Genomic DNA, 24,459 nt, shown 5'->3' on the forward strand with positions numbered 1-24,459 from the left:
AGAAATGTTGAGTCATTTTGTCTCTAGAATGTTTTACGATGAATAGGGAATACTGTCCTTTAATACAAAACATGTGTAGTAACTCACTATATGACTGACGTTTTTACAACCGCCTGAAGTGAAGCAGTGTAATGTTACATTTCACATGTATCAATTTCACTGTATCACCCAATGTAATGGTAATACATTAACTCTGTCTGTTTTATAGTTTAACACCTCTATATCAGACTTTTGAGAGTCTGGTACCTCAGCATTAAACATTACAGTAAAGGTTACTTTGAGAGACCACATGACTCATTCATTGTGAGTCGGAGGCCTATAAGCCGTTACACTATTTCCTCTGCTTGTTTTCCACAGGCCATTCATCCGTCTCCTTGGTTCCTGATCTGTTCCACAGGCCATTCATCCGTCGCCTTAGTTCCTGATCTGTTCTGAATGCTCCTCTTATCTCTTCCACTTAATCTGAGGTGTAATCAGTGCTGGGGCTGTGTAGCTGGAGAGTGAGTGCCGGGGTGTATTCAGTGGGACGCACAACAGAAAACGTTTTAAAACAGTCTGCAACAGAAAACGTTTTAAAACAGTCTGCAAAAGAAAACGTTTTAAAAACAGTCAGAAAAAACGAAAAAAAATGAAAATGAGTGTTTCTTATTGCACAAGTCCAAGGTAGTCGTCCCTCCCTGTTTCCGTCTGCATTCTTCCGTTTGGTGCCAAATGAATATGGCCCGGCTGCTGTCTCCTAGGGTCTGGCTGGAATTTGAAGACTGTATGTGGGTGTGGAAAGTGTCTCTGACGGGTTTGCATTGCACTCCCTCTACTCCGCTCAGCTCCTCTATTGAAACCACATGTCGGCTTGCACAAAAACAAGGCACGGATCAGGGGGGAGGCCAGGAGGGGACTGGCTGGCAGCTGACCTGTTCCAACATCGAAGTTAGGAGATGGGAGGGGAGGATACGAGGAAGACAGACCATAGCATAGCAGACCATCTAACCACTCGGGGAAGCAAAGTAGCTTTGAAGGATCTGTCTTAACCCAGAGAAGATGCATTACCAAACATCACCCAAATTGTCTTGTAAGGCTAGCTGACACATAGTGGGCATCTTGTTTACCAGATGGGGTGGTGCCACGCAACTCTACATATCAGAGCAGCACCAGCCAATGATGTGAAGACAGTAGGCACAGAAAGAACATGTAGTTATCTTCATCTTCCTCCAATCAACAGTAGCCAGCAGCCACGCCATCCTGCTGCTGCATCCCACTGCTGGCTTGTTTGCCTCTGAAGCTAAACTGCCCTGCAGGGTTGGGCCTGGTCGATCCATGGATGGGAGACCAGATGCTGCTGGACGTGTTGTTGGAGGACCAGCAGGGGGCGCTCTCCCCTCTGGTCTAAGGAGAACCACAATAGCGGTGGTGCATAAAAACGGCATGGCCATGCATTTACCACAAACGCCTCCTTATACATTGCTCTCCATTACTGTTTGTTTGTATGGTCATTATCACAGTATACATGACCCCAATTTGACACCGCTAATTTGAAAAGGATTTAAAGTGGATTGCGCTTGGTTTTATTGGCGCATTGAACCGTGTTGTGCGCCGTAGTTTAAAAAACTCTGTGGATATGGCTACAACAATGACGTCATATCTGAATTCCAACGTCTTTATGCATGTTCGCCATTGTCCCCAGGAGTTACAGTAACTCATGAAGGCTATCCCTGGGTCATTGAAACCCATTTGTAATGTAGAAAAATCATGCCACACCACCACCGTGTCAAGACAAGAGCCTATCAGTAGACAATAATCAATCACCTCTCCATAAAATACTCCTTGTGATAAAAAAAAAATGAAGAAAAGGGCCGAGGAATTAGAACCCCCAATTTCTTCAGTGAGACATAGCTCATCATTCATTTGAGTTTGGGGTTCACCCCTCTCTGCTTCCAGATGTGAACTAGGTAGATCTTGCATTTCTCCATACAGAGCAGGGGCTTTGGAGGGAGGCCCTGTAGCCGCGCTACACTTCATCATCAGTGGCGTAGTGCGGTCGCTCAGTTAGTTTTTCATTAATAGGCCTACCACTTTAAACTGATGCATGGGGTGCCATCCGAAGGCCTCTTGAAGTGAGGCCGGCTAGACTGCTACATACGCACACACACACACACACACACACACAGAGCCCCTCCCTCAGCACACCTCAACGGACTGACAGCTACTATAGTCCTGGATGTTGTGTAGGAATATTTGTATTTTGTACGGGCTTCCTTCTTTTCACTCTGTCAATTAGGTTAATGTTGTGGAGTAACTACAATGTTGTTGATCAATCCTCAGTTTTCTCCTATTACAGCCATTAAACTCTGTAACTGTTTTAAAGTCACCATTGGCCTCATAGTGAAATCCCTGAGCGGTTTCCTTCCTCTCCGGCAACTGAGTTAGGAAGGACGCCTGTATCTTCCTAGTGACTGGGTGTATTGATACACCATCCAAAGTGTAATTAATAAGTTCACCATGCTCAAAGGTATATTCAATGTCTGCTTTTATTTATTTTTTTACCCATCTACCAATAGGTGCCCTTCTTTGTGAGGCATTGGAAAACCTCCCTGGTCTTTGTGGTTGAATCTGTGTTTGAAATTCACTGCTCGACTGAGGGACCTTACAGATAATTGTATGTGTGGGGTACAGAGATGAGGTAGTCATTAAAAAATCATGTTAAACACTATTATTGCACACAGAGTAAGTCAACTTATTATGTGACTTGTTAAGCAAATATTTACTCCTGAATTTATTTAGCCTTGCCATATAAAAGTGTTGAATACTTATTGACTCAAGACATTTCAGCTTTTCATTTTTTATTAATTTGTAAAAATGTCTACAAACATACACTACATGACCAAAAGTATGTGGACACCTGCTTGTCAAACATCTCATTCCAAAATCATGGTTCCCCCTTTGCTGCTATAAAAGCCTCCACTTTTCTGGGAAGGCTTTCCACTAGATGTTGGAACATTGCTGCAGGGACTTGCTTCCATTCAGCCACAAGAGCATTAGTGATGTCGGACACTGATGTTCGGTGATTAGGCCTGGCTCGCAGTCAGCGTTCCAATTAATCCCAAAGGTGTTCGATGGGGTTGAGGTCAGGGCTCTGTGCAGGCCAGTCAAGTTCGACAAACCATTTCTGTATGGACCTCGCTTTGTACACGGAGGCATTGTCATGCTGAAACAGGAAAGGGACTTCCCCAAACTGTTGCCACAATGTTGGAAGCACAGAATCCTCTAGAATGTCACTGTATGCTGTAGCGTTAAGATTTCCCTTCACTGGAACTAAGGGGCCTAGCCCGAACCATGAAAAACAGCGCCAGACCATTATTCCTCCTCCACCAAACTTTACAGTTGGCACTATGCATTCGGGCAAGTAGCGTTCTCCTGGCATCCACCAAACCCAGATTCATCCATCGGACTGCCAGATGGTGAAGCATGATTAATCACTCCAGAGAACGCGTTTCCACTGCTCCAGAGTCCTTTCCGCTGCTCCAGAGCTTTACACCACTCCAGACAATGCTTGGCATTGCGCATGGTGATCTTTGGCTTGTGTGCGGCTGCTCGGCCATGGAAACTCATTTCATGACGCTCCCGACGAACAGTTCTTGTGCTGACGTTGCTTCCAGAGGCAGTTTGGAACTCGGTAGGGAGTGTTGCAACCGAGGACAAACGATTCTTTACGCGCTACTCGCTTCAGCACTCGGCGGTCCCGTTCTGTGAGCTTGTGTGGCCTACCACTTCGCGGCTGAGCCGTTGTTGCTCCTAGATGTTTCCACTTCACAATAACAACACTTACAGTTGACCGGGGGCAGCTCTAGCAGGGCAGAAATTTGACGAACTGACTCGTTGGAAAGGTGGCATCTCATGACGTTGAAGATCACTGAGTACTTCAGTAAGGCCATTCTACTGCCAAAGTTTGTCTATGGAGATTGCATGGCTGTGTGCTCAATTGTATACACCTGTCAGCAATAGTTGAATCTACTAATTTGAAGGGGTGTCCACATACTTTGTATATATAGTGTAATTCCACTTTGACATAATAGGGTAGTGTGTGTAGGGTATATTTAGGCCAGTGACAAAAAATCTCAGTTTAATCAATTTTGAAAAGGTCAAGGGGTGTAAATACTTTCTGAAGGCACTGTACATGATCACATACATGATTAACATTTACGATGGCGGGCAATTCTACGGTAACGGAATTACGCTTTGACCTTAAAATGTATGCAAAACAAAAACCATTTATTTCAAAGTTTAACAAACCATACAACCAATGTCTACTTTACAGAACATTTTACAAAAAGTAATTTAGTGGAAGAACTGTGCAGATGCATTTACGGTAAAATCTCCCTCAAGTTTTTATGCGACCACGTTTTCCAAAAGCTCTGTTAAAAGTCAAAGATGTCTGCAGAAAGAATGGGGCGTCAGCTATGACATGGGACCTTGAGTTTGAGAAAAATCTATTTTGGTTATTTAACTACAGTAAGTGAAGTGGATTTACACCCGGTAACGGAATTACGGTAACGGAATTACATCATGGGTCCCTGATCTGTACTACACAGAAATGCATAATTATGAATATGTTTAACAAGTTTGGACATCACTGCAGAGCACAGTACAGTACAGTACAGCAAAGCACAGTAGAGTAGAGTTCAATACAGTACAGGAAAGCGCAAACCACCGCAAGGTGACTGGGAACATGGACGAGTACAAACAGACCAGCTATGACCTCCGTAAACCAATCAAAGAGGCAAAACGTCAGTATAGGGACAAAGTGGAGTCTCAATTCAACGGCTCAGACACGAGACGTATGTGGCAGGGTCTACAGACAATCACAGTTTATAAAAGGAACGCTAACCACGTCACAGACACCTCGCTCCCGGACAAGCGAAACACCTTCTTTGGACGCTTCAAGGAAAACACAGAGCCGCAGACGTGGGTCACAGCCACTCACTTGGAATGTGGGCTCTCGTTCTCCGTGGCCGACGTGAGTAAGACATTTAAGCGTGTTAACCCTCGCAAGGCTGCCGGCCCAGACGGCATCCCTAGCCGCGTCCTAAGAGCATGTGCAGACCAGCTGGCTGGTGTGTTTACAGACATATAATAATAATATGCCATTTAGCAGACGCTTTTATCAAAAGCGACTTACAGTCATGATATTCAATCTCTCCCTATCCCAGTCTGTTGTCCCCACTTGCTTCAAGATGTCCACCATTGTTTCTGTACCCAAGAAAGCGAAGGTAACTGAACTAAATTACTATTGCCTTGCCCTGTAGCAATCACTTCTGTCATCACGAAGTGCTTTGAGTGGCTAGTTAAGGAGCACATCACCTCCACCTTACCCGACACCCTAAACCCACAAAATGTGCATACCGCCGCAACAGATCCACGGATGACACAATCGCCATCGCACTGCACCCTGCCCTATCCCATCTGGACAAGAGGAATACATACCTATGTAACAATGCAGTTCATTGACTACAGCTCAGCTTTCAACACCATAGTGCCCTCCAAGCCTCGTCACTAAGCTCAGGGCCCTGGTTCTGAACCCCTCCTGTACTTCCTGACAGGCTGACCCCAAGTGGTGAAGTTAGACAACAACACCTCCGCCACGCTGATCCTCAACACGGGGGGCCCCACAGGGGTGCGTGTTCAGCCACCTCCTGTACTTCCTGTTCAACCATGACTGCATGGCCACGAACGTCTCCAACTCAATCAAGTTTGCAGACGACACAACAGTGGTAGGCCTGATTACCAACGATGACGAGACATGGGAGGAGGAGGTGAGGGCCCTGGCGGAGTGGTGCCAGGAAAATAACCTCTCCCTCAACGCCAACAAAATGAAGGAGCTGATCGTGGAAATCAGGAAACATCAGAGAGAGCACGTCCCCATTCACATCGACGGGGTCGCAGTGGAGAGGGTGAAAGCTTCAAGTTCCTCGGCTTGCACATCACTGACACCTGAAATGATTCATACACACAGACATTGTGGTGAAGAACTTCAACCTCAGCAGGCTGAATACATTCGGCTTGATGCACCATTGAGAGCATCCTGTTGGGCTGTATCACCGCCTGGTACGGCAACTGCACCGCCCGCAACCGCAGGGCTCTCCAGAGGGTGGTGCGGTCATCCCAATGTATCACCGGGGACACACTGCTTTCCCTCCAGGACATCTCCAGCACCCGGTGTCACAGGAAGGCCAAGAAGATCATCAAGGACCTCAGCCACACGAGCCACAGCCTGTTCACCCAGCTACCATCTAGAATGAACCATTTATTTTACTGTTGCTTTTATTTTTTTACTTAACACTTAAAAAATAAAAATGTTTAACTGCATTGTTGGTTAAGGGCTTGTAAGTACGCATTTCACTGTAATGTCTACACCTGTTGTATTCGGCGCATGTGGCAAATACAATTTTATTTGAAGGCCGAGACAGTACAGGTGCATCAAAGCTGGGACAGAGAGACTGAAAAACACCTTCTATCGCCAGGCCATCACGCAGTAAATAGTCACCACTAGCCGGCCTCCGTCCAGTACCCTGCCCTGAACCCTAGCCACTGTTACTAGCCGGCCACCGCCCAGTACTCTACCCTGCTGCCCTATCTACATAGTCATTGAACACTGGTCATTTTAATTATGTTTACATTCTGTTTTACACACTTCTTATGTATATACTCTATTCTAATCAAGGCTCACGCTATAGGACTACTGCTGTACACACCTTTTCTATTCATATACTGTCCATAATGTTTATACACAACATTATATATATACTGAATGTACTGTATATTTATATTCCGGACTATATTAATATTTTTTGATTTTTCTTTATTTCTTATTTTTTGGAATTTGTGTGTATTGTTCTGTATTGTTACGTATTACTGCACTGTTGGAGTTAGCATTTCACTGCACCTGCAATAACATAATGTGTACACAACCAATACAATTTGAATTGACAGTACAGGACAGTAGAGTTCAGTACAGTAAAGTAGAGTATAGTTCACTACAATATACTGTACTCTACTGTACTATACTCTACTATACTCTACTTGTCTTTACTGTACTGTATTGTGCTCCACTCACTGTACTGTATTGTACTGCACTGTACTGTACTGCACTGTACTGCACTGTACTGTATTGTACTGTATTGTACTGTATTGTACTGTATTGTACTGTATTGTGCTCCACTCACTGTACTGTACTGCACTGCACTGTGCTATCCAAACTTGTGAAACATATGTCTATGATAGGTTCACATTTGGTCCAGTCCGGTCCGTCTGTGGACGTTAACATCAAGGCCAGGGTGGACTGATCAAATTTCAACTACTATTCAACGTCCCATGGACGTCCGGTGTCGGTCGGTGCTCAGTGGATGAGGATGCTTGTTACAGTAAATGGAAAGAGAGGGGGCTCATGGGTAGGTGTCAGTAAGAGGTGGAAAAGACAGTTATGAGCTGAACATAACAGTATGCCAGTGGAAGGGAGGACAATAGCAGGTGATCCAAAACAGTTATGAGCTGAACATTACAGTATGCCAGTGGAAGGGAGGACAATAGCAGGTGATCCAAGACAGTTATGAGCTGAACATTTCAGTATGCCAGTGGAAGGGAGGACAGTGGCAGGTGATCCAAGACAGTTATGAGTTGAACATTTCAGTATGCCAGTGGAAGGGAGGACAGTGGCAGGTGATCCAAGACAGTTATGAGCTGAACATTTCAGTATGCCAGTGGAAGGGAGGACAGTGGCAGGTGATCCAACTGTGGTTTGTGACTATTATGATTTCCTATCGTAGCCAATTCAGTTGCAGCAATTATGTTACATATTTTTTGGTATTTCCGTTACCTATTTGGTTACAGAATTAGAGTTTTAATCGCTTAATAATTCAAAACAAACTTGATATCAGTAAAAACACTAACTAATTGGTAGGTCTACCATTTCTTGTTACTTCTGTGAACTTTCATTATCCTCCCTCCTCATGAGGGAGAGAAATGAGAAAATATCTTAAAGATATGTGGGTGTTTGGTAACGGAATTACAAGGCACAAGGCAATATTTCTTACATTTACAAATGGTACATTTCTCCAAAACGAAATATAAGTGTTGATATTAGTTGGCAGGGGTCTTTATGTCAACATTATTGTGTATTGATGTATTTCTGATACCTTTTAAGACTTTTTCTGGGTAAGATGTCTTCTAAGACCCCTTTTCCATCTGTTTATCCAGAAATCAAAGCCTTTACATATGCCAAATGTTCTAGATGGAAAACGGTTGAAAAATGTATCTATGCATTAATTTCCCCAAAATATAGACTCTTAGCTTTTATTTGACACCCAATTTGAACTGTTCGTATTAACTTAAAATGTTGGTCCTTTTACATGGAAATGCCCAGGAGAGAGTTTTGACTTCTGCTGTTATGTCAACATGCAGGAACACAAACACATGTGGCCATAACTATCCATGGGGTCGCTAGTATACAAGATTGAGTTTGAATGTGTGTGTTTGTACATTGGCTCAGTCAGTAGTAGGGCTCTGACCCTGACACTGTGGTGGTCATGTATGCCAGGACAGAACACTCCCAGGGTCCTTAGCCTTCATCCGCAGGGCCACCAGGCTGGATGGCTTATACTCGGTCTCTGGCCCCGGCTCAAAGGAGTGGCCCCCGAGGGACCCAGGGAAGCTGTGGAGGGAATAGAGGCCGTTGATGGCAGGGTGGTGTGGGGAGTGATGGTGAGGGTGGTGGGGGTGGCTGGAGGACGGGGGCATGCCCATGAAGCCCATGGAGGAGAGATTGCTGTGGGGGTGGGGGTAGGGGGTCATACAGGAGGAAGACATGGTGTCAGGGCCCAGGACACCGCCCCCGCCGGACCCCCCGCCCCCTCCTGCACCCGCTCCTGGCCACAGGTTGCTCTGCATCTAGAGAGGAAGAGAGTACGTCAGATTAGATTAAGGGACGAGCGTGCGAAGGTGTGACGCCACCTGTCAGAAGACAGTACCTGGTAGGTGGAGATATCGTATGTAGCAGCAAAACAAACTATGTGTGTCGGTGTGTGTCAGAGTGTGTCAGAGTGTGTCAGAGTCTGTAAGAGTGTGTCAGAGTGTGTCAGAGTGTGTCAGAGTGTGTCAGAGTGTGCCAGAGTGTGTCAGAGTGTGTCAGAGTGTGTCAGAGTGTGTCAGATTGTATCAGAGTGTGTCAGAGTGTCTCGGAGTGTGTCAGAGTGTGTCAGAGTGTGTCAGTGTGTGTCAGAGTGTGTCAGAGTGTGTCAGAGTGTGTCAGAGTGTCTCAGAGTGTGCCAGAGTGTGTCAGTGTTTGTCAGAGTGTGTCAGAGTATGTCAGAGTGTGTCAGTGTGTCAGATTGTATCAGAGTGTGTCAGTGTGTCTCAGAGTGTGTCAGAGTGTGTCAGTGTGTATCAGAGTGTGTCAGTGTGTATCAGAGTGTGTCAGGGTGTGTCAGGGTGTCTCAGAGTGTGTCAGAGTGTGTAAGTGTATATCAGAGTGTGTCAGTGTGTATCAGAGTGTGTCAGTGTGTATCAGAGTGTGTCAGAGTGTGTCAGTGTGTATCAGAGTGTATCAGAGTGTGTCAGGGTGTATCAGAGTGTGTCAGAGTGTAAGTGTATATCAGAGTGTCAGGGTGTGTCAGTGTGTGTCAGAGTGTGTCAGAGTGTGTCAGAGTGTGTCAGTGTGTGTCTGTGTGTATCAGAGTGTGTCAGTGTGTATCAGAGTGTGTCAGAGTGTATCAGAGTGTGTCAGTGTGTATCAGAGTGTGTCAGAGTGTATCAGAGTGTGTCAGAGTGTGTCAGTGTGTATCAGAGTGTGTCAGGGTGTATCAGAGTGTGTCAGTGTGTCTCAGAGTGTGTCCGAGTGTGTCAGTGGGTATCAGAGTGTGTCAGTGTGTATCAGAGTGTGTCAGGGTGTATCAGAGTGTGTCAGTGTGTATCAGAGTGTATCAGAGTGTGTCAGGGTGTATCCGAGTGTGTCAGAGTGTAAGTGTATATCAGAGTGTGTCAGGGTGTATCAGAGTGTGTCAGAGTGTGTCAGAGTGTGTCAGTGTGTATCAGAGTGTATCAGAGTGTGTCAGTGTGTATCCGAGTGTGTCAGTGTGTGTCGGGGTGTATCAGAGTGTCAGAGTGTGTCAGAGTGTATCAGAGTGGGTCAGGGTGTATCAGAGTGTGTCAGAGTGTATCAGAGTGTGTCAGTGTGTATCAGAGTGTGTCAGTGTGTCAGTGTGTATCAGAGTGTGTCAGTGTGTCAGTGTGTATCAGAGTGTGTCAGTGTGAATCAGAGTGTATCAGAGTGTGTCAGTGTGTATCAGTGTGTATCAGAGTGTGTCAGAGTGTGTCAGTGTGTATCAGAGTGTGTCAGAGTGTATCAGAGTCTGTCAGAGTGTGTCAGAGTGTATCAGAGTGTGTCAGTGTGTGTCTGTGTGTCAGTGTGTGTCTGTGTGTCAGTGTGTCTGTGTGTATCAGAGTGTGTCAGTGAGTATCAGTGTGAATCAGAGTGTATCAGAGTGTGTCAGTGTGAATCAGAGTGTATCAGAGTGTGTCAGAGTGTATCAGAGTGTGTCAGTTTATGTCAGTGTGTGTCTGTGTGTCAGTGTGTATCAGTGTGTATCAGAGTGTGTCAGTGTGTGTCAGTGTGTATCAGAGTGTATCAGAGTCTGTCAGAGTGTGTCAGAGTGTGTGTGTGTCAGTGTGTGTCTGTGTGTCAGTGTATGTCTGTGTGTCAGTGTGTGTCTGTGTGTGTACCTGGTAGGTGGAGATATCGTATGTAGCAGCAAAGTGGTTTCGCACCTCCTGGATCTTCCCGTAGCGTTCCCTCTTCCTCCACTTGGCCCGCCGGTTCTGGAACCACACCTGAATGGAGAGAGAAAGGGATCAGAGGGCATGTTACCATCATTTACTTTCAGATGCCTGAGCAGCACTTCTACTTTGCCTTTCTGCACATGAATATTGTATCCTATAATCTGGATGTATTAAATGTTTGCAGGATGGCACTGCAAACTATTACAGTTGGACTGAGATAGTTACTGTAGCGGCCAGGATAGGGGACTGAGATAGTTACTGTAGCGGCCAGGATAGGGGATTGAGATAGTTACTGTAGCGGCCAGGATAGGGGACTGAGATAGTTACTGTAGCGGCCAGGATAGGGGACTGAGATAGTTACTGTAGCGGCCAGGATAGGGGACCGAGATAGTTACTGTAGCGGCCAGGATAGGGGACTGAGATAGTTACTGTAGCGGCCAGGATAGGGGACCGAGATAGTTACTGTAGCGGCCAGGATAGGGGACTGAGATAGTTACTGTAGCGGCCAGGATAGGGGACCGAGATAGTTACTGTAGCGGCCAGGATAGGGGACCGAGATAGTTACTGTAGCGGCCAGGATAGGGGACCGAGATAGTTACTGTAGCGGCCAGGATAGGGGACCGAGATAGTTACTGTAGCGGCCAGGATAGGGGACCGAGATATTTACTGTAGCGGCCAGGATAGGGGACTGAGATAGTTACTGTAGCGGCCAGGATAGGGGACCGAGATAGTTACTGTAGCAGCCAGGATAGGGGACTGAGATAGTTACTGTAGCAGCCAGGATAGGGGACTGAGATAGTTACTGTAGCGGCCAGGATAGGGGATTGAGATAGTTACTGTAGTGGCCAGGATAGGGGACTGAGATAGTTACTGTAGCGGCCAGGATAGGGGACTGAGATAGTTACTGTAGCGGCCAGGATAGGGGACTGAGATAGTTACTGTAGCGGCCAGGATAGGGGACTGAGATAGTTACTGTAGCGGCCAGGATAGGGGATTGAGATAGTTACTGTAGCGGCCAGGATAGGGGACTGAGATAGTTACTGTAGCGGCCAGGATAGGGGACTGAGATAGTTACTGTAGCAGCCAGGATAGGGGACTGAGATAGTTACTGTAGCGGCCAGGATAGGGGACTGAGATAGTTACTGTAGCGGCCAGGATAGGGGATTGAGATAGTTACTGTAGCGGCCAGGATAGGGGACTGAGATAGTTACTGTAGCGGCCAGGATAGGGGACTGAGATAGTTACTGTAGCGGCCAGGATAGGGGACCGAGATAGTTACTGTAGCGGCCAGGATAGGGGACTGAGATAGTTACTGTAGCGGCCAGGATAGGGGACTGAGATAGTTACTGTAGCAGCCAGGATAGGGGACTGAGATAGTTACTGTAGCGGCCAGGATAGGGGACTGAGATAGTTACTGTAGCGGCCAGGATAAGGGACTGAGATAGTTACTGTAGCGGCCAGGATAGGGGACCGAGATAGTTACTGTAGCGGCCAGGATAGGGGACTGAGATAGTTACTGTAGCGGCCAGGATAGGGGACTGAGATAGTTACTGTAGCAGCCAGGATAGGGGACCGAGATAGTTACTGTAGCGGCCAGGATAGGGGACCGAGATAGTTAATGTAGCGGCCAGGATAGGGGACTGAGATAGTTACTGTAGCGGCCAGGATAGGGTACTGAGATAGTTACTGTAGCGGCCATGATAGGGGACTGAGATAGTTACTGTAGCGGCCAGGATAGGGGACTGAGATAGTTACTGTAGCGGCCAGGATAGGGGACTGAGATAGTTACTGTAGCGGCCAGGATAGGGGACTGAGATAGTTACTGTAGCGGCCAGGATAGGGGACTGAGATAGTTACTGTAGCAGCCAGGATAGGGGACTGAGATAGTTACTGTAGCGGCCAGGATAGGGGACTGAGATAGTTACTGTAGCAGCCAGGATAGGGGACCAAGATAGTTACTGTAGCGGCCAGGATAGGGGACTGAGATAGTTACTGTAGCGGCCAGGATAGGGGACTGAGATAGTTACTGTAACAGCCAGGATAGGGGACTGAGATAGTTACTGTAGCAGCCAGGATAGGGGACTGAGATAGTTACTGTAGCAGCCAGGATAGGGGACTGAGATAGTTACTGTAGCAGCCATGATAGGGGACTGAGATAGTTACTGTAGCAGCCAGGATAGGGGACTGAGATAGTTAGTGTAGCAGCCAGGATAGGGGACTGAGATAGTTAGTGTAGCAGCCAGGATAGGAGACTGAGATAGTTACTGTAGCAGCCAGGATAGGGGACTGAGATAGTTACTGTAGTGGCCAGGATAGGGGACTGAGATAGTTACTGTAGTGGCCAGGATAGGGGACTGTAGGATGTGTAGAATGTGAGTAAAAGGGGGATTACCTGTACACGGGCCTCTGTGAGTTCGGTCCTGAGGGCCAGCTGTTCCCGGGCGTAAACGTCCGGGTAGTGAGTCTTCTGAAACACCTTCTCCAGCTCCTCCAACTGGAAGGTGCTGAAGGTGGTGCGGTTACGACGCTTCTTGTTCTTGCCTGATAGGTCGATGGAGTCTGCGATCGAGTCCCCTGTTTGGAGACCATTGGTTGGCTCCTTCAGCTTGATGCAGCAGTCTGAGCCAATCACTGGGTAACCCATGGGCTTGGGACCCACCTTCTCTCTGGCTGAGGCAGGGTGCAGAGAGAGAAAGGAGGAAGATAGGGCTTACTATGAGAAAGAGCGTGTGTGTGTGCGTTTGCGTGCCAAAAAAAGTAAATTGCTGCGTTTAAGCGAGGCTCCGATGTCTACCACTGGTAACATTGTCACATAGAGATGTTCAGATTAAAAACAGCCAACCTAAGGCAGACTAGAGCTGGTTCATGAACGTCCACTGAGGCAGCAATGGAATATTCTCCATTATAGTAAACAGGATGCAGCCACGCAGGCTTGTCTTTTCTCAGGAGATATGGCTAAGATCTGGAGGAGCACGTTGGGTTAGAAAGTAGCGAACGTTCCCATGTTGTCTCAGGGGTCCCCCTGATCTCTTACAGCCCCCTAATATGAGGTGAAGAGAAGAACAGGCCTGATGAGCCACGACGACAAGACAAGCAAGTATGTGTGCCAACATTAAGTGAGCTGCTGACGGAATCGTTTTACTACAACACTAAATCTGTATGAGATAAGAGTTGGAAATAAACATGTATGCGTTTTCTTCATCTTCATTTAGTATTTTAGTTTTGAAGTCTCCTTATTATGGTTTAATCAGATCTGAACAGACACAACATTCCAGACCACTGCAACACTGTTTGTTTTGACCCACATTAAATGAAGGTCATGAACCACTGAGCAGGACTCAAACTGATATGTTTTGGGTAATGGGGGGGGTTTCACATGGAGCTGGTGTTTGGGATCATTTTATGGACAGAAGATATTACAGATTATTCCAACTGAAGACTGAAAATGTCGCTATGTGATATCTCTTATTGTAAGAACACATTTGTGAAATTGTGAGTCTCAAATCATTGGAGTTATTATTCAATTTAGAAAGTTAGACATTTGACCAAATTTGATCCAAAATATGATTGTGTGTTGAAATAATAAGGCATGGTCCGATATGTGATGGATATGACACAGCCACAGACACAGATCATTTATGTGATAAAAGCCACTTCCTTGTAACTGTACTGGACAACACCATTATGGACTCTGGGTGTGTTTGGATGACTGGACAGTACCATTATGGACTCTGGGTGTGTTTGGATGACTGGACAGTACCATTATGGACTCTGGGTGTGTTTGATATGATATATGATATGATATGCCATTTAGCAGACGCTTTTATCCAAAGCGACTTACAGTCATGCGTGCATTAATTTTTTTTGTGTATGGGTGGTCCCGGGGATCGAACCCACTACCTTGGCGTTACAAGCGCCGTGCTCTACCAGCTGAGCTACAGAGGACCACCATTATGGACTCTGGGTGTGTTTGGATGACTGGACAACACCATTATGGACTCTGGGTGTGTTTGGATGACTGGACAGTACCATTGTGGACTCTGGGTGTGTTTGGATGACTGGACAGTACCATTGTGGACTCTGGGTGTGTTTGGATGACTGGACAACACCATTATGGATGTCACTGGACTAAACCATTATGGAGGTTTCACTCTGGCTGTGTTTGGATGTTGTTCTTCATGTTAATGATGAGGTCCCAGAAGATAATTATTCTCCCTCTGGCCCCTTTGTCCTATAAGCAGGCTCACTCAGAGGACAGTTGAGAGCAGTCATTCAGCATAGTCCTGATTCAATTTCTGTCCCAAAGAGACAGATATTTTATTTTCACCACAACACTACTACATTCCTGTCCTACGTCTAAAATAAAAGCCCTATTCCCTATATAGTGCACTACTTTTGACGAGGGCCGATGGGGCTCTGTAGTGCACTAAAGTAGTGCACTAAAGTAGTGCACTAAAGTAGTGCACTAAATAGGGAACAGGGGCCCAGGGGTTTAGAATAGATCCAACCTCACACCATAGTTCATCATTGCCAAGAGATTGGAAAGCGGTTGTTAAGATTTTACAGTCCAAGAATAAGTAGTTAAAAACAGACAGGAGGCATGCTGTAGTTTAGCATTCTCCCTCGTCCTCTCTGCCTCTGGTGTAATTGGAGATGTATGTGAAAAGCATTACAACACTATACGTTCGAGATAATGTCAAAATGGGACCAATGTGAGTATAGACGTATAGTATGGAGGCACCGTCTTTGTTCTACACTGAACAAAAATATAAACCCGACATGCAACAATTTCAAAGATTTTACTGAGTTACAGTTAATATAAGGAAATCAGTCAATTGAAATAAATTCATTAGGGTCCTAATCTATGGATTTCACATGACTGGTCACAGATACCTTTTAAAAAAAAGTAGGGGCGTGGATCAGAAAACCAGTCAATATCTGGTGTGACCACCATTTGCTTCATGCAGCGTGACCAATCTCCTTCACATAGAGTTGATCAGGCTGTTGATTGTGGCCTGTGGAATGTTGTCCCACTCCTCTTCAATGGCTGTGCGAAGTTGCTGGATATTGGCGGAAACTGGAACACGCTGTCCTACACGTCGATCCAGAGCATCTCAAACATGCTCAATGGATGACATGTCTGATGAGTATGCAGGCCATGGAACAACTGGGACATTTTCAGCTTCCAGGAATTGTGTACAGATCCTTGCGACATGGGGCTGTGCATTATCATGCTGAAACATGAGGTTATGGCGGCGGATGAATGGCACGACAATGGGCCTCAGGATCTCATCACGGTATCTCTGTGCATTGAAATTGCCATTGATAAAATGCAATTGTGTTCGTTGTCCGTAGCTTATGCTTGCCCATACCATAACCCCACCGCCACCATGGGGCACTCTGTTCACAACGTTGACATCAGCAAACCGTTCGCCCAAATGACGCCATACACATTCATCTGCCCGCTACAGTTGAAACCGGGATTCATCTGTAAAGAGCACACTTCTCCAGTGTGCCAGTGGCCATCGAAGGTGAGCATTTTCCCACTGAAGTCGGTTACAACGCCGAACTGCAGTCAGGTCAAGACCCTGGTGAGGATGACGAGCACGCAGATGAGCTTCCCTGAGACGGTTTCTGACAGTTTGTGCAGAAATTATTTGGTTGTGCAAACCAACAGTTTCATCAGCTGTCCGGCTGGCTGGTCTCAGACGATCCCGCAGGTGAAGATGCTGGATGTGGAGGTCCTCGGGCTGGCGTGGTTAAATGTGGTCTGCAATTGTGAGGCCGAATGGACATACTGCCAAATTCTCTAAAACAACTTTGGTAGAGAAATTAACATTCAATTATCTGGCAACAGCTCTGGTGGACATTCCTACAGTCAGCATGCCAATTGCACGCTCCCTCAAGATTTGAGACATCTGTGGCATTGTGTGACAAAACTGCACATTTTAGAATGGCTTTTTATTGTCCCCAGCACAAGGTGCATCTGTGTAATGATCATGCTGTTTAATCAGCTTCTTGATATGCCACACCTGTCAGGTGGACGGATTATCTTGGCAAAGGAGAAATGCTATACTAACAGGGATGTAAACCAATGTGTGCAAAAAAATTTGAGAGAAATAAGCTTTTTGTGCATATGGGATCTGGGATCTTTTATTTCAACTCATGAAACATGGGACCAACACTTTACATGTTGCGTTTATATTTTGGTTCAGTGTAGGATACTGTCATCATTGGGGAAATGTGAGCTGTTCTGTACATGAAGTGCTCCATGATCAGATGTCACATTTTGGGAGCGTTGCGTTGGGTTTAACGGTTTCTTAGAATTGACTTCTTATGTAGATTAGATAATGAAGATTGAAATCTTGAAGCATTACTAACAAGTTCTAATGAAATAGCAGTTTTGTAGTTTAACCTTTCCAAATGGAAAAATAATTGTTTAAATAATTTTATATTTGTTCATTTTTTGACTGTGCAATCCAAGAAATGTCAACATGCATGAGATCTGGGGTTAGGAATACCTGGTCAATTCAACATTCCCCTAACTCACTATACTGAGATCTAGGGTTAGGAATACATTTACATTACAGTCATTTAGCAGACGCTCTTATCCAGAGCGACTTACAGTTAGTGAATACATTTTTTTTTTATACTGGCCCCTCATGGGAATCGAACCCACAACCCTGGCGTTGCAAACGCCATGCTCTATCAACTGAGCTACAGCCCTGCTGGCCATTCCCTCCCCTACCCTGGGCCAATTGTGCACCGCCCATGAGTCTCCCGGTCGCGGCCGGCTGCGACAGAGCCTGGATTCGAACCAGGATCTCTAGTGGCACAGTTAGCACTGCAATGCAGTGCCTTAGACCACTGCGCCACTCAGGAGCTTGGTCAATTCAACATTCCCCTAACTCACTATACTCATATGCTTCTTTATATAACATGTTACGCTACGTGTTATTCCATCCCCCCTGCTCTACCATCCCCTAAACCCTCCCCCTTCCATGCACCGATAGACAAAACAGGAAGACTAGTCTGCCTTTGAAGGTGTGTGAGTCTGACTGTGCCCCAGAATGTTGGAGAGCAATGAAGTGTCATGTGGACACACCATATCTCTACTCAAATCTGACCCAGAAAACCAACACTCTGGTTAAACTTCTTTAGAGTTCACAGACTGAAACCAAATGGATTCTCTTGTCCAAAAAAAAGTATTCTAATCATACCAATATTTGGGGCTCTCTGTATCTCAAGTCTTATATGGTCAACAACCCATATTTCAAAAAGTTTAATGAAAACCCACCAATTTGTAAGTCGCTCTGGATAAGAGCGTCTGCTAAATGACGAAAATGTAAATGTCAATGTTCATAAAAGGGCAATTCCATGGTAACGGAATTGCGCTTCGACTCAGATGTTTCACTTTAAAATGCATGCCAAACAAAAACCATTGATTTCAAAGTTCAACAAACCGTACAGCTCTTTGCACAAGGACTACTTTTAACAATTTACACAGAAAAATCTGAATCAATTATAAACGTCTATGTTTCACAAGTTTGGACATCACAGTAGAGCACAGTAGAGTACAGCACAGCACAGCAGAGCAGAGTTCAGTACAGTAGATATGTTCAATACAGTACATTATACCGTACTCTACTCTAGTGTGCTCTACTGTACTCTACTCTACTGTACAGTACTGTACTCTACTTTATGGTAATTCCGTTACCAATTTGGTAACAGAATTACGAATTTGAATCACTTAATAATTAATTAAAAAACTTGATATCAGTAAAAACACTAACTGATTGTTTGGTCTACCTTCACTTGTTACTTCTGTGAACTTCATAAAAAAGTATTACAGGAAATAGAATATTATCAAGGCCATTTTAAATCAGACCATGCTATGATCTATATTGCAAATAAAGATGAATTGTAGAGATGGAGGATCTCTGCTCTATCACAGGGCTGTCTTTGGCAATAACATGAATCAGACTGCTGTATGTTATTCTTCATACGGATATCACTGTCCCTTATCAGAACTCACATCCCTTAATTGGCAACTTTAGAGGATAGATTACAAACATCAATAAATAATACTGAAGAACCACGTCATTTCCTAAGACTTGAGTTGGTGGGATATTAAGTTTAACAAAGTGTTTCAACGTTGGAATGCTGTGTTGGTGCACGCCTCACGCCAAAGAATCTAATCTTTAAGTTAATCTAGTTCTTTAAGTTTATAATTATTTACAGAATGTTCTGAATGTGGTTTAAATATGATAGTATGACGTAAACAACAAATGGACAGGGGGTTCCAGAGTCAATATTTGCAAATAGGGCCTGTTGCATAAAGCACACCTTGAGAATCTCATTTGGAAATGTGTAACTTTTTTAGCTCTTCAGAAACAAAACATCACTTTTGAATAAGAAACATTATCTATTTAAAAATGAACTCCAGCTGTATTTTGTGAAGGACGCACGGGATTGGTGAGTTTATAAGACGTGTATGGCACGGTGGAAGCTTCCTGCACCGACGCCGTAATTTTTTAAACATTTTACTCATTTAGCAGACGCTCTTATCCAGAGCGACTTACAGTTAGTGAATACATTTTTTCATACTGGCCCACCGTTGGTATCGAACCCACAACCCTGGCGTTGCAAGCGCCATGCTCTACCAACTGAGCTACACCGGACCTAGACCTAGAGTAATCACGCACCTAGACGGCTCAGGCTCCAATAATGACGTTTTTAGATATCGTTGCACATGAATATGAGTAGGCCTAGCCAAATACCGTGGGCTCGATATATTATTTAGTAGTCGTCTAGACCTATACTATGCCATGGCTTTATATTCGTGTTTTAACATTTTATTCACTTTTTATTTTCTAATAATTCGATAGAGCAACATTGGAGAATTAGGTTCACCAAAACAATTAAGTTCTGAAAAGGAGCTCGCAAGATACAAAATATAGGCCTAATTCAAGATGTTAGACTGACGATGGCATAGCAGCATCCAGGGCTTTGTTTCCCAGAGCCTTCGTAGCGTTAAGATATATCATCGTTAGAACCATTTTACGATGTATCTTTAGTAGCGGAGCTGTTTCCCAGAACCTTCGTTAGTAACGTTGCTGTTAAAAACCTTCGCACATCTACGAGTGATCCAGACCACTCATAGAGCATCCAAAGTGCATCCTTAGATCTTTTTTTTCCCTTCCGCGTCACTTTATTCACAGAAGATCTCCGCTAAACAGAGAATCAAGATGTTTAGGCAACTAGCTCTCACAGTCTCACGTCAGAATTAGACGTTCAGCCATGTTTCTCAAACTTCCATTTTCGAAGATGTTGCAAATGTCAATTTTCGAATTGTTTAAGGTTAGGTTTAGGCATTAAACTGCGACTTTTTAAAGGTTTAGGTTAAGTTTAGGCATTAACTCCGAAATCTTAAGGTTAGGCATTAACTCTGAATGGTTAAGGTAGGGGGTAAGGTTTGGGATAGGCTTAAAACAAACACCTCAAAAACATCTGCTTATTTCTGGATTCAAACTTGTGACCTTTGGAGTCAGAGGCTGATGCTTAGGAACTTCCGCCACCCCCAACAACAATACCCTAACAAAACCGAAACCTACTTGAAGGTAAGAGCGCTCACTGTTGCCTCCCTACCTCCTCAGACATGGATGACCGTCAAATACTGACTTGTATCACGGGTGACCTGTCCTGGCTGTTTTTAGGCTGGATATCTGTCTGACTGTGACCGCCGCCGATAACTTCAGAACAAAGTTGACTACAAATACAAAGTTGCCAAAGTATTTGCAATTGTTACAAAACAAGTGAAAGATAAAACAATGCTTCAAATGAAAACTGAGATGACTGCATTAAAAGATAAATAGGCTAGGCCTAAATAGGCCGATACATTTCAATCATATTGAGCTTTATTTTGCCACGAGGCTAGTGTCTCAATATGTTTCATGATGTGTGACAAGATGTACGCAATGATGTGCCCAATCTGTGATTTAGTGCATTATTATCGGGTAAGCTTAATAAGCCACCTCAATATTTGCAGGTGGTAATATTGACATTTACATTCAAGTCATTTAGCAGACGCTCTTACCCAGAGCGACTTACAAATTGGTGCAATCAACTTAGGATAGCCAGTGGGACAACCACCACTGGGGGGGGGGGGGGTAGAATGATTACTGTTAGACTATTCATGGTATTCCTTAAAGAGGTAGGGTTTCAAGTGTCTCCGGAAGGTGGTAATATCTCTCTAGGAGCTGATCCGTAGTCAGTATTGTGGAATAATTCTAATGTTAAGGTAAGATTTGAATGGAGAAAGCTGATCCGACAGCAGCGTTGCTTTTCTTTCGATCCTATCAGTAGGTCTATCGACACGACACAGGATCTAACGACGCACTTAGTGAAAGTTCTCTCTACTTGCTTGTTTGGGAAACACTTAAAAAGTTGCCTCATAAATAACGATGCAACTGGTACGATCATCGTAATGCTTAAGTTACATCGCAACTGGGAAACGAGGCCCAGCTCTACAAAGTCATTCCGTTATTTTTGAGGGATTTCTTCAACCGGGGCCTGCTGTGTGTACTAATAAACATCAGTCCTTTGATGATCCTTTGGAACGTTATCCTAAATTATATAAAACAAGCTAAATAATAATAGACTTTAAGGTGAACAATTAAAAACAGACATTTGGTGAAAAGGAATCACGATCATTGCACTATACAAAATGATTCAGGGGCTTAGTAAATATTACCCCCCAAAAAAAAAAAATATCTATGATTTTCACATAAAAATGTAGGTTTCTGGTTTTACTTCAATATTTGAATACCTTACTTCATTTGTATGTGTTCAAAAAGCATTACATTCGAAAATGTGAATTTAATTTAATATACTCTGTTTCATTGATAACATTTTAATAATATTTACTCTCAACTTAATACTTTTTTGTTTTTGCAAAAACTTGCCATGTGGCTCCGTTTTTAGAGGATTGTGGGTAATTTATTTTTTGGGGTGATTTTATGATACTCTTAAACAACATTATATGCATGTTTGAAAAAAGAAAAGCATATTTCTATAGCAGTATTAAGCAGTTTGTTGTGCTATGATGTGTAATGGTTCATGATGAACGGATATCAAAACCTCCGGGCAAATTTACGTTCAAAAATGAGATGACCCATTCCCACTATCAACAAGGTCATGTGCATAACCGGGCACAACCCTTAATCTTACAACGCTTGCAATTCTACCTCCACTGCTGTGTTCAGCAATCCCTGCTAACGTGTGTTAAAATATCAAATAATCGAATACTTTTTTTTTCAACAAAAAGACGAAGTAGATCTAAAGAATAGTAACAGTTTTGGAATTGATACAATCTTTTGGGAACTAAGTCATTTTTTAGACGTTGGATTTAATACATTAGTGTTTGTGAAACACCACAAGTAAAGTATATCATACATAAGAATACCTCATGTTGGAAATACTCAAAAAGCTGATGCAAATAGTTACTTCATAAAAAAAAAAAAAGTAGAACTATTTTTTACAGTGTGAAGACGTTTTTATCCAAGGCCTTGAAAAAATGCTTAGGCTATGTGCAGCGCCAAAGAAACCCTGCAAATATATTTATCTGAGTCTCCTCAGGTCTACAAAATAGGGGAAAATGCAATGTTGAAACAATTTGAGGTAGCTGGCAACAAATCTTTGTCTCAATTATCTTATCACGGGTATGTTTATTTTTCACGATGGATATTGCATGTTTGACAAGTCAAACGGTTTCCACACGCAATAGGAAATTATTCAGTTAGGCCTATATCATTTAGGTAAATACATAACTATTATAATTATTATGATTATTATTATTGCATTTTCCCCTATTTTCGTAGACCTAGGCTATAACTTTTTCACAGTTAGCCTCACACTGATGGCCTTGATTTTGATAATGTTAATAAAATCTCCACTTACCCTCCGAGTTGTTTTCATAAAACGAGCCCTTCCCGCTTATTGATAAACCCTTTTGGTCCTGATTAATATTTTCCATATATTTGCTATGTTTGTTGGGCGAGGCGCGAGGGTTGGTGGAAGCTGCCCGGTGCGTAAAGTCCGCTGGTGCGCCGTCATTAAACCGTCCCATGGAGCTCGAGCTGTAGAAGTCACCCTGACCCCGGAGACTCAGACGGTGCGCGAGAGGAAGGTGTGTGGTTTTCTGAAGTTCCTCGCAGGGAAGAAACGAACCCGAGGAACTATGCTGCTCCAAACCCGGTGAGTTCTCTGGTGGTGTCCGGTTTGACCGCGAAGAGAAAGACAAACAACTATCCGTCTCCATCATGAGGTCGGTCCGGAACGCACTTTAGCGACTACCGGTTACAGTGAAAGCAAAGCGCCTGTGCGAGAGTGAGTTTTTTCTTCTTCTTCTCTTCATTTCAAATGGGTGGGATTTAGAAGATCAGGAACAAAGACCCGTGAAACAGGGAGGACCAGGCGGGACAGCGGGCTGATAGGCCTATAATCCGCCAACAATTCAATCACGTGTGGTTCCTGTCGCTACAATTAACCACCGAACTCCTCTTTCAGTTTGTTAAAAAAACAAACAGATTACAAATAGGGCAGGGATAGAGAGAGCATTTTACGCAAGGCACATTACGCACACATCCAGGCCTTTTGTTATGTTCAGTGACAAATGGCCAAATACGTCTAAGGAAAATAATGTTGCCAATGCTCCCCTCATTTTCTTCACGGTGTTTTACGGGTTACATTCTTTTAGACCCACCTGGCTGTATTAATGTCAATGCAACAATAAATGATTGTGATTGAGGTCAGGGCATGTGGGGGATGTCTATGAATATCTCTTGCATTAGCTTAGCTCATAAACTATTGGCTAAACCATGAATAACGCTTGATTCACAAGCAACCTCAAATTTCGTTGTTCTTTTTTTGTATGCATTTCTAATCTAAATGTTATTAGAATACCCATCATTTCAGGATTACACTGCCGAAATAGATTGAGCGATTTGAAAAAAAATGCTGTACCATTTGTTAGGCAAATAAGAAATCATTTGAAACGCTATGGCTACATTTTCAACTAAACTGAACTAAAGCGTTTTGGTTGAAGATAAATATCACTTAAAATCTACTGAATAGACGAGATAACTTAGTAATGCGACAGCTTTTTTTCCCCATCATTGAAAAAACGCAGGATATCATAGAACCAACCGTTCAAGTAAATAATAGCAACAGGATTTGACTATCTACTTCTGGGGTAGTCGAATAAGGCATATAGTACAAAGAAATCTGATACAGAAGGAATTATTTTGACCACTTCCATGTCCCAACAAAGTCTGAGCGTGTAGACAGTGTTGGTCATCTGCATCCTCTGGTGTCTGCATCCTCTGGCCTACAAGAAACTTTATTTAATAATGATCATAACAATAATAGCTATGTAATTAACAAAATATTATAAGACCTGTGTGAATATTCATTCCCTAGTCTATATTGTCAAACATATCGATACGCTGAGACCAACATTTAATTTTGTCAGTGTGAAATTGTTGATCTATTACATGTTTTAGTTGGGTAATGGTAATAATATTTGTGGGGAGTTTTTCAAATCGATATAGATATTTCTTGCTTTCTTGTGGCATT

General features: G+C 43.9%; 1 protein-coding gene across 1 annotated transcript; it reads right to left on the reverse strand.

Annotated features, from left to right (window-relative positions):
• Positions 1-8,201: 8,201 nt before the first annotated feature.
• LOC121546811 (homeobox protein aristaless-like 3) lies at positions 8,202-23,175 on the reverse strand. The gene is made up of 4 exons (XM_041858060.1): positions 22,783-23,175; positions 13,217-13,494; positions 10,768-10,875; positions 8,202-8,937 (listed from the first exon to the last, which is right to left on the reverse strand). The coding sequence occupies exons 1-4, from the start codon at positions 23,144-23,146 to the stop codon at positions 8,575-8,577; spliced, it is 1,113 nt and encodes a 370-aa protein (XP_041713994.1). The 5' UTR covers positions 23,147-23,175; the 3' UTR covers positions 8,202-8,574.
• Between the last annotated feature and the right edge of the window lie 1,284 nt (positions 23,176-24,459).

Source organism: Coregonus clupeaformis, chromosome 30 (genome assembly GCF_020615455.1).
Source record: "Coregonus clupeaformis isolate EN_2021a chromosome 30, ASM2061545v1, whole genome shotgun sequence".
Taxonomy (NCBI): domain Eukaryota; kingdom Metazoa; phylum Chordata; class Actinopteri; order Salmoniformes; family Salmonidae; genus Coregonus; species Coregonus clupeaformis.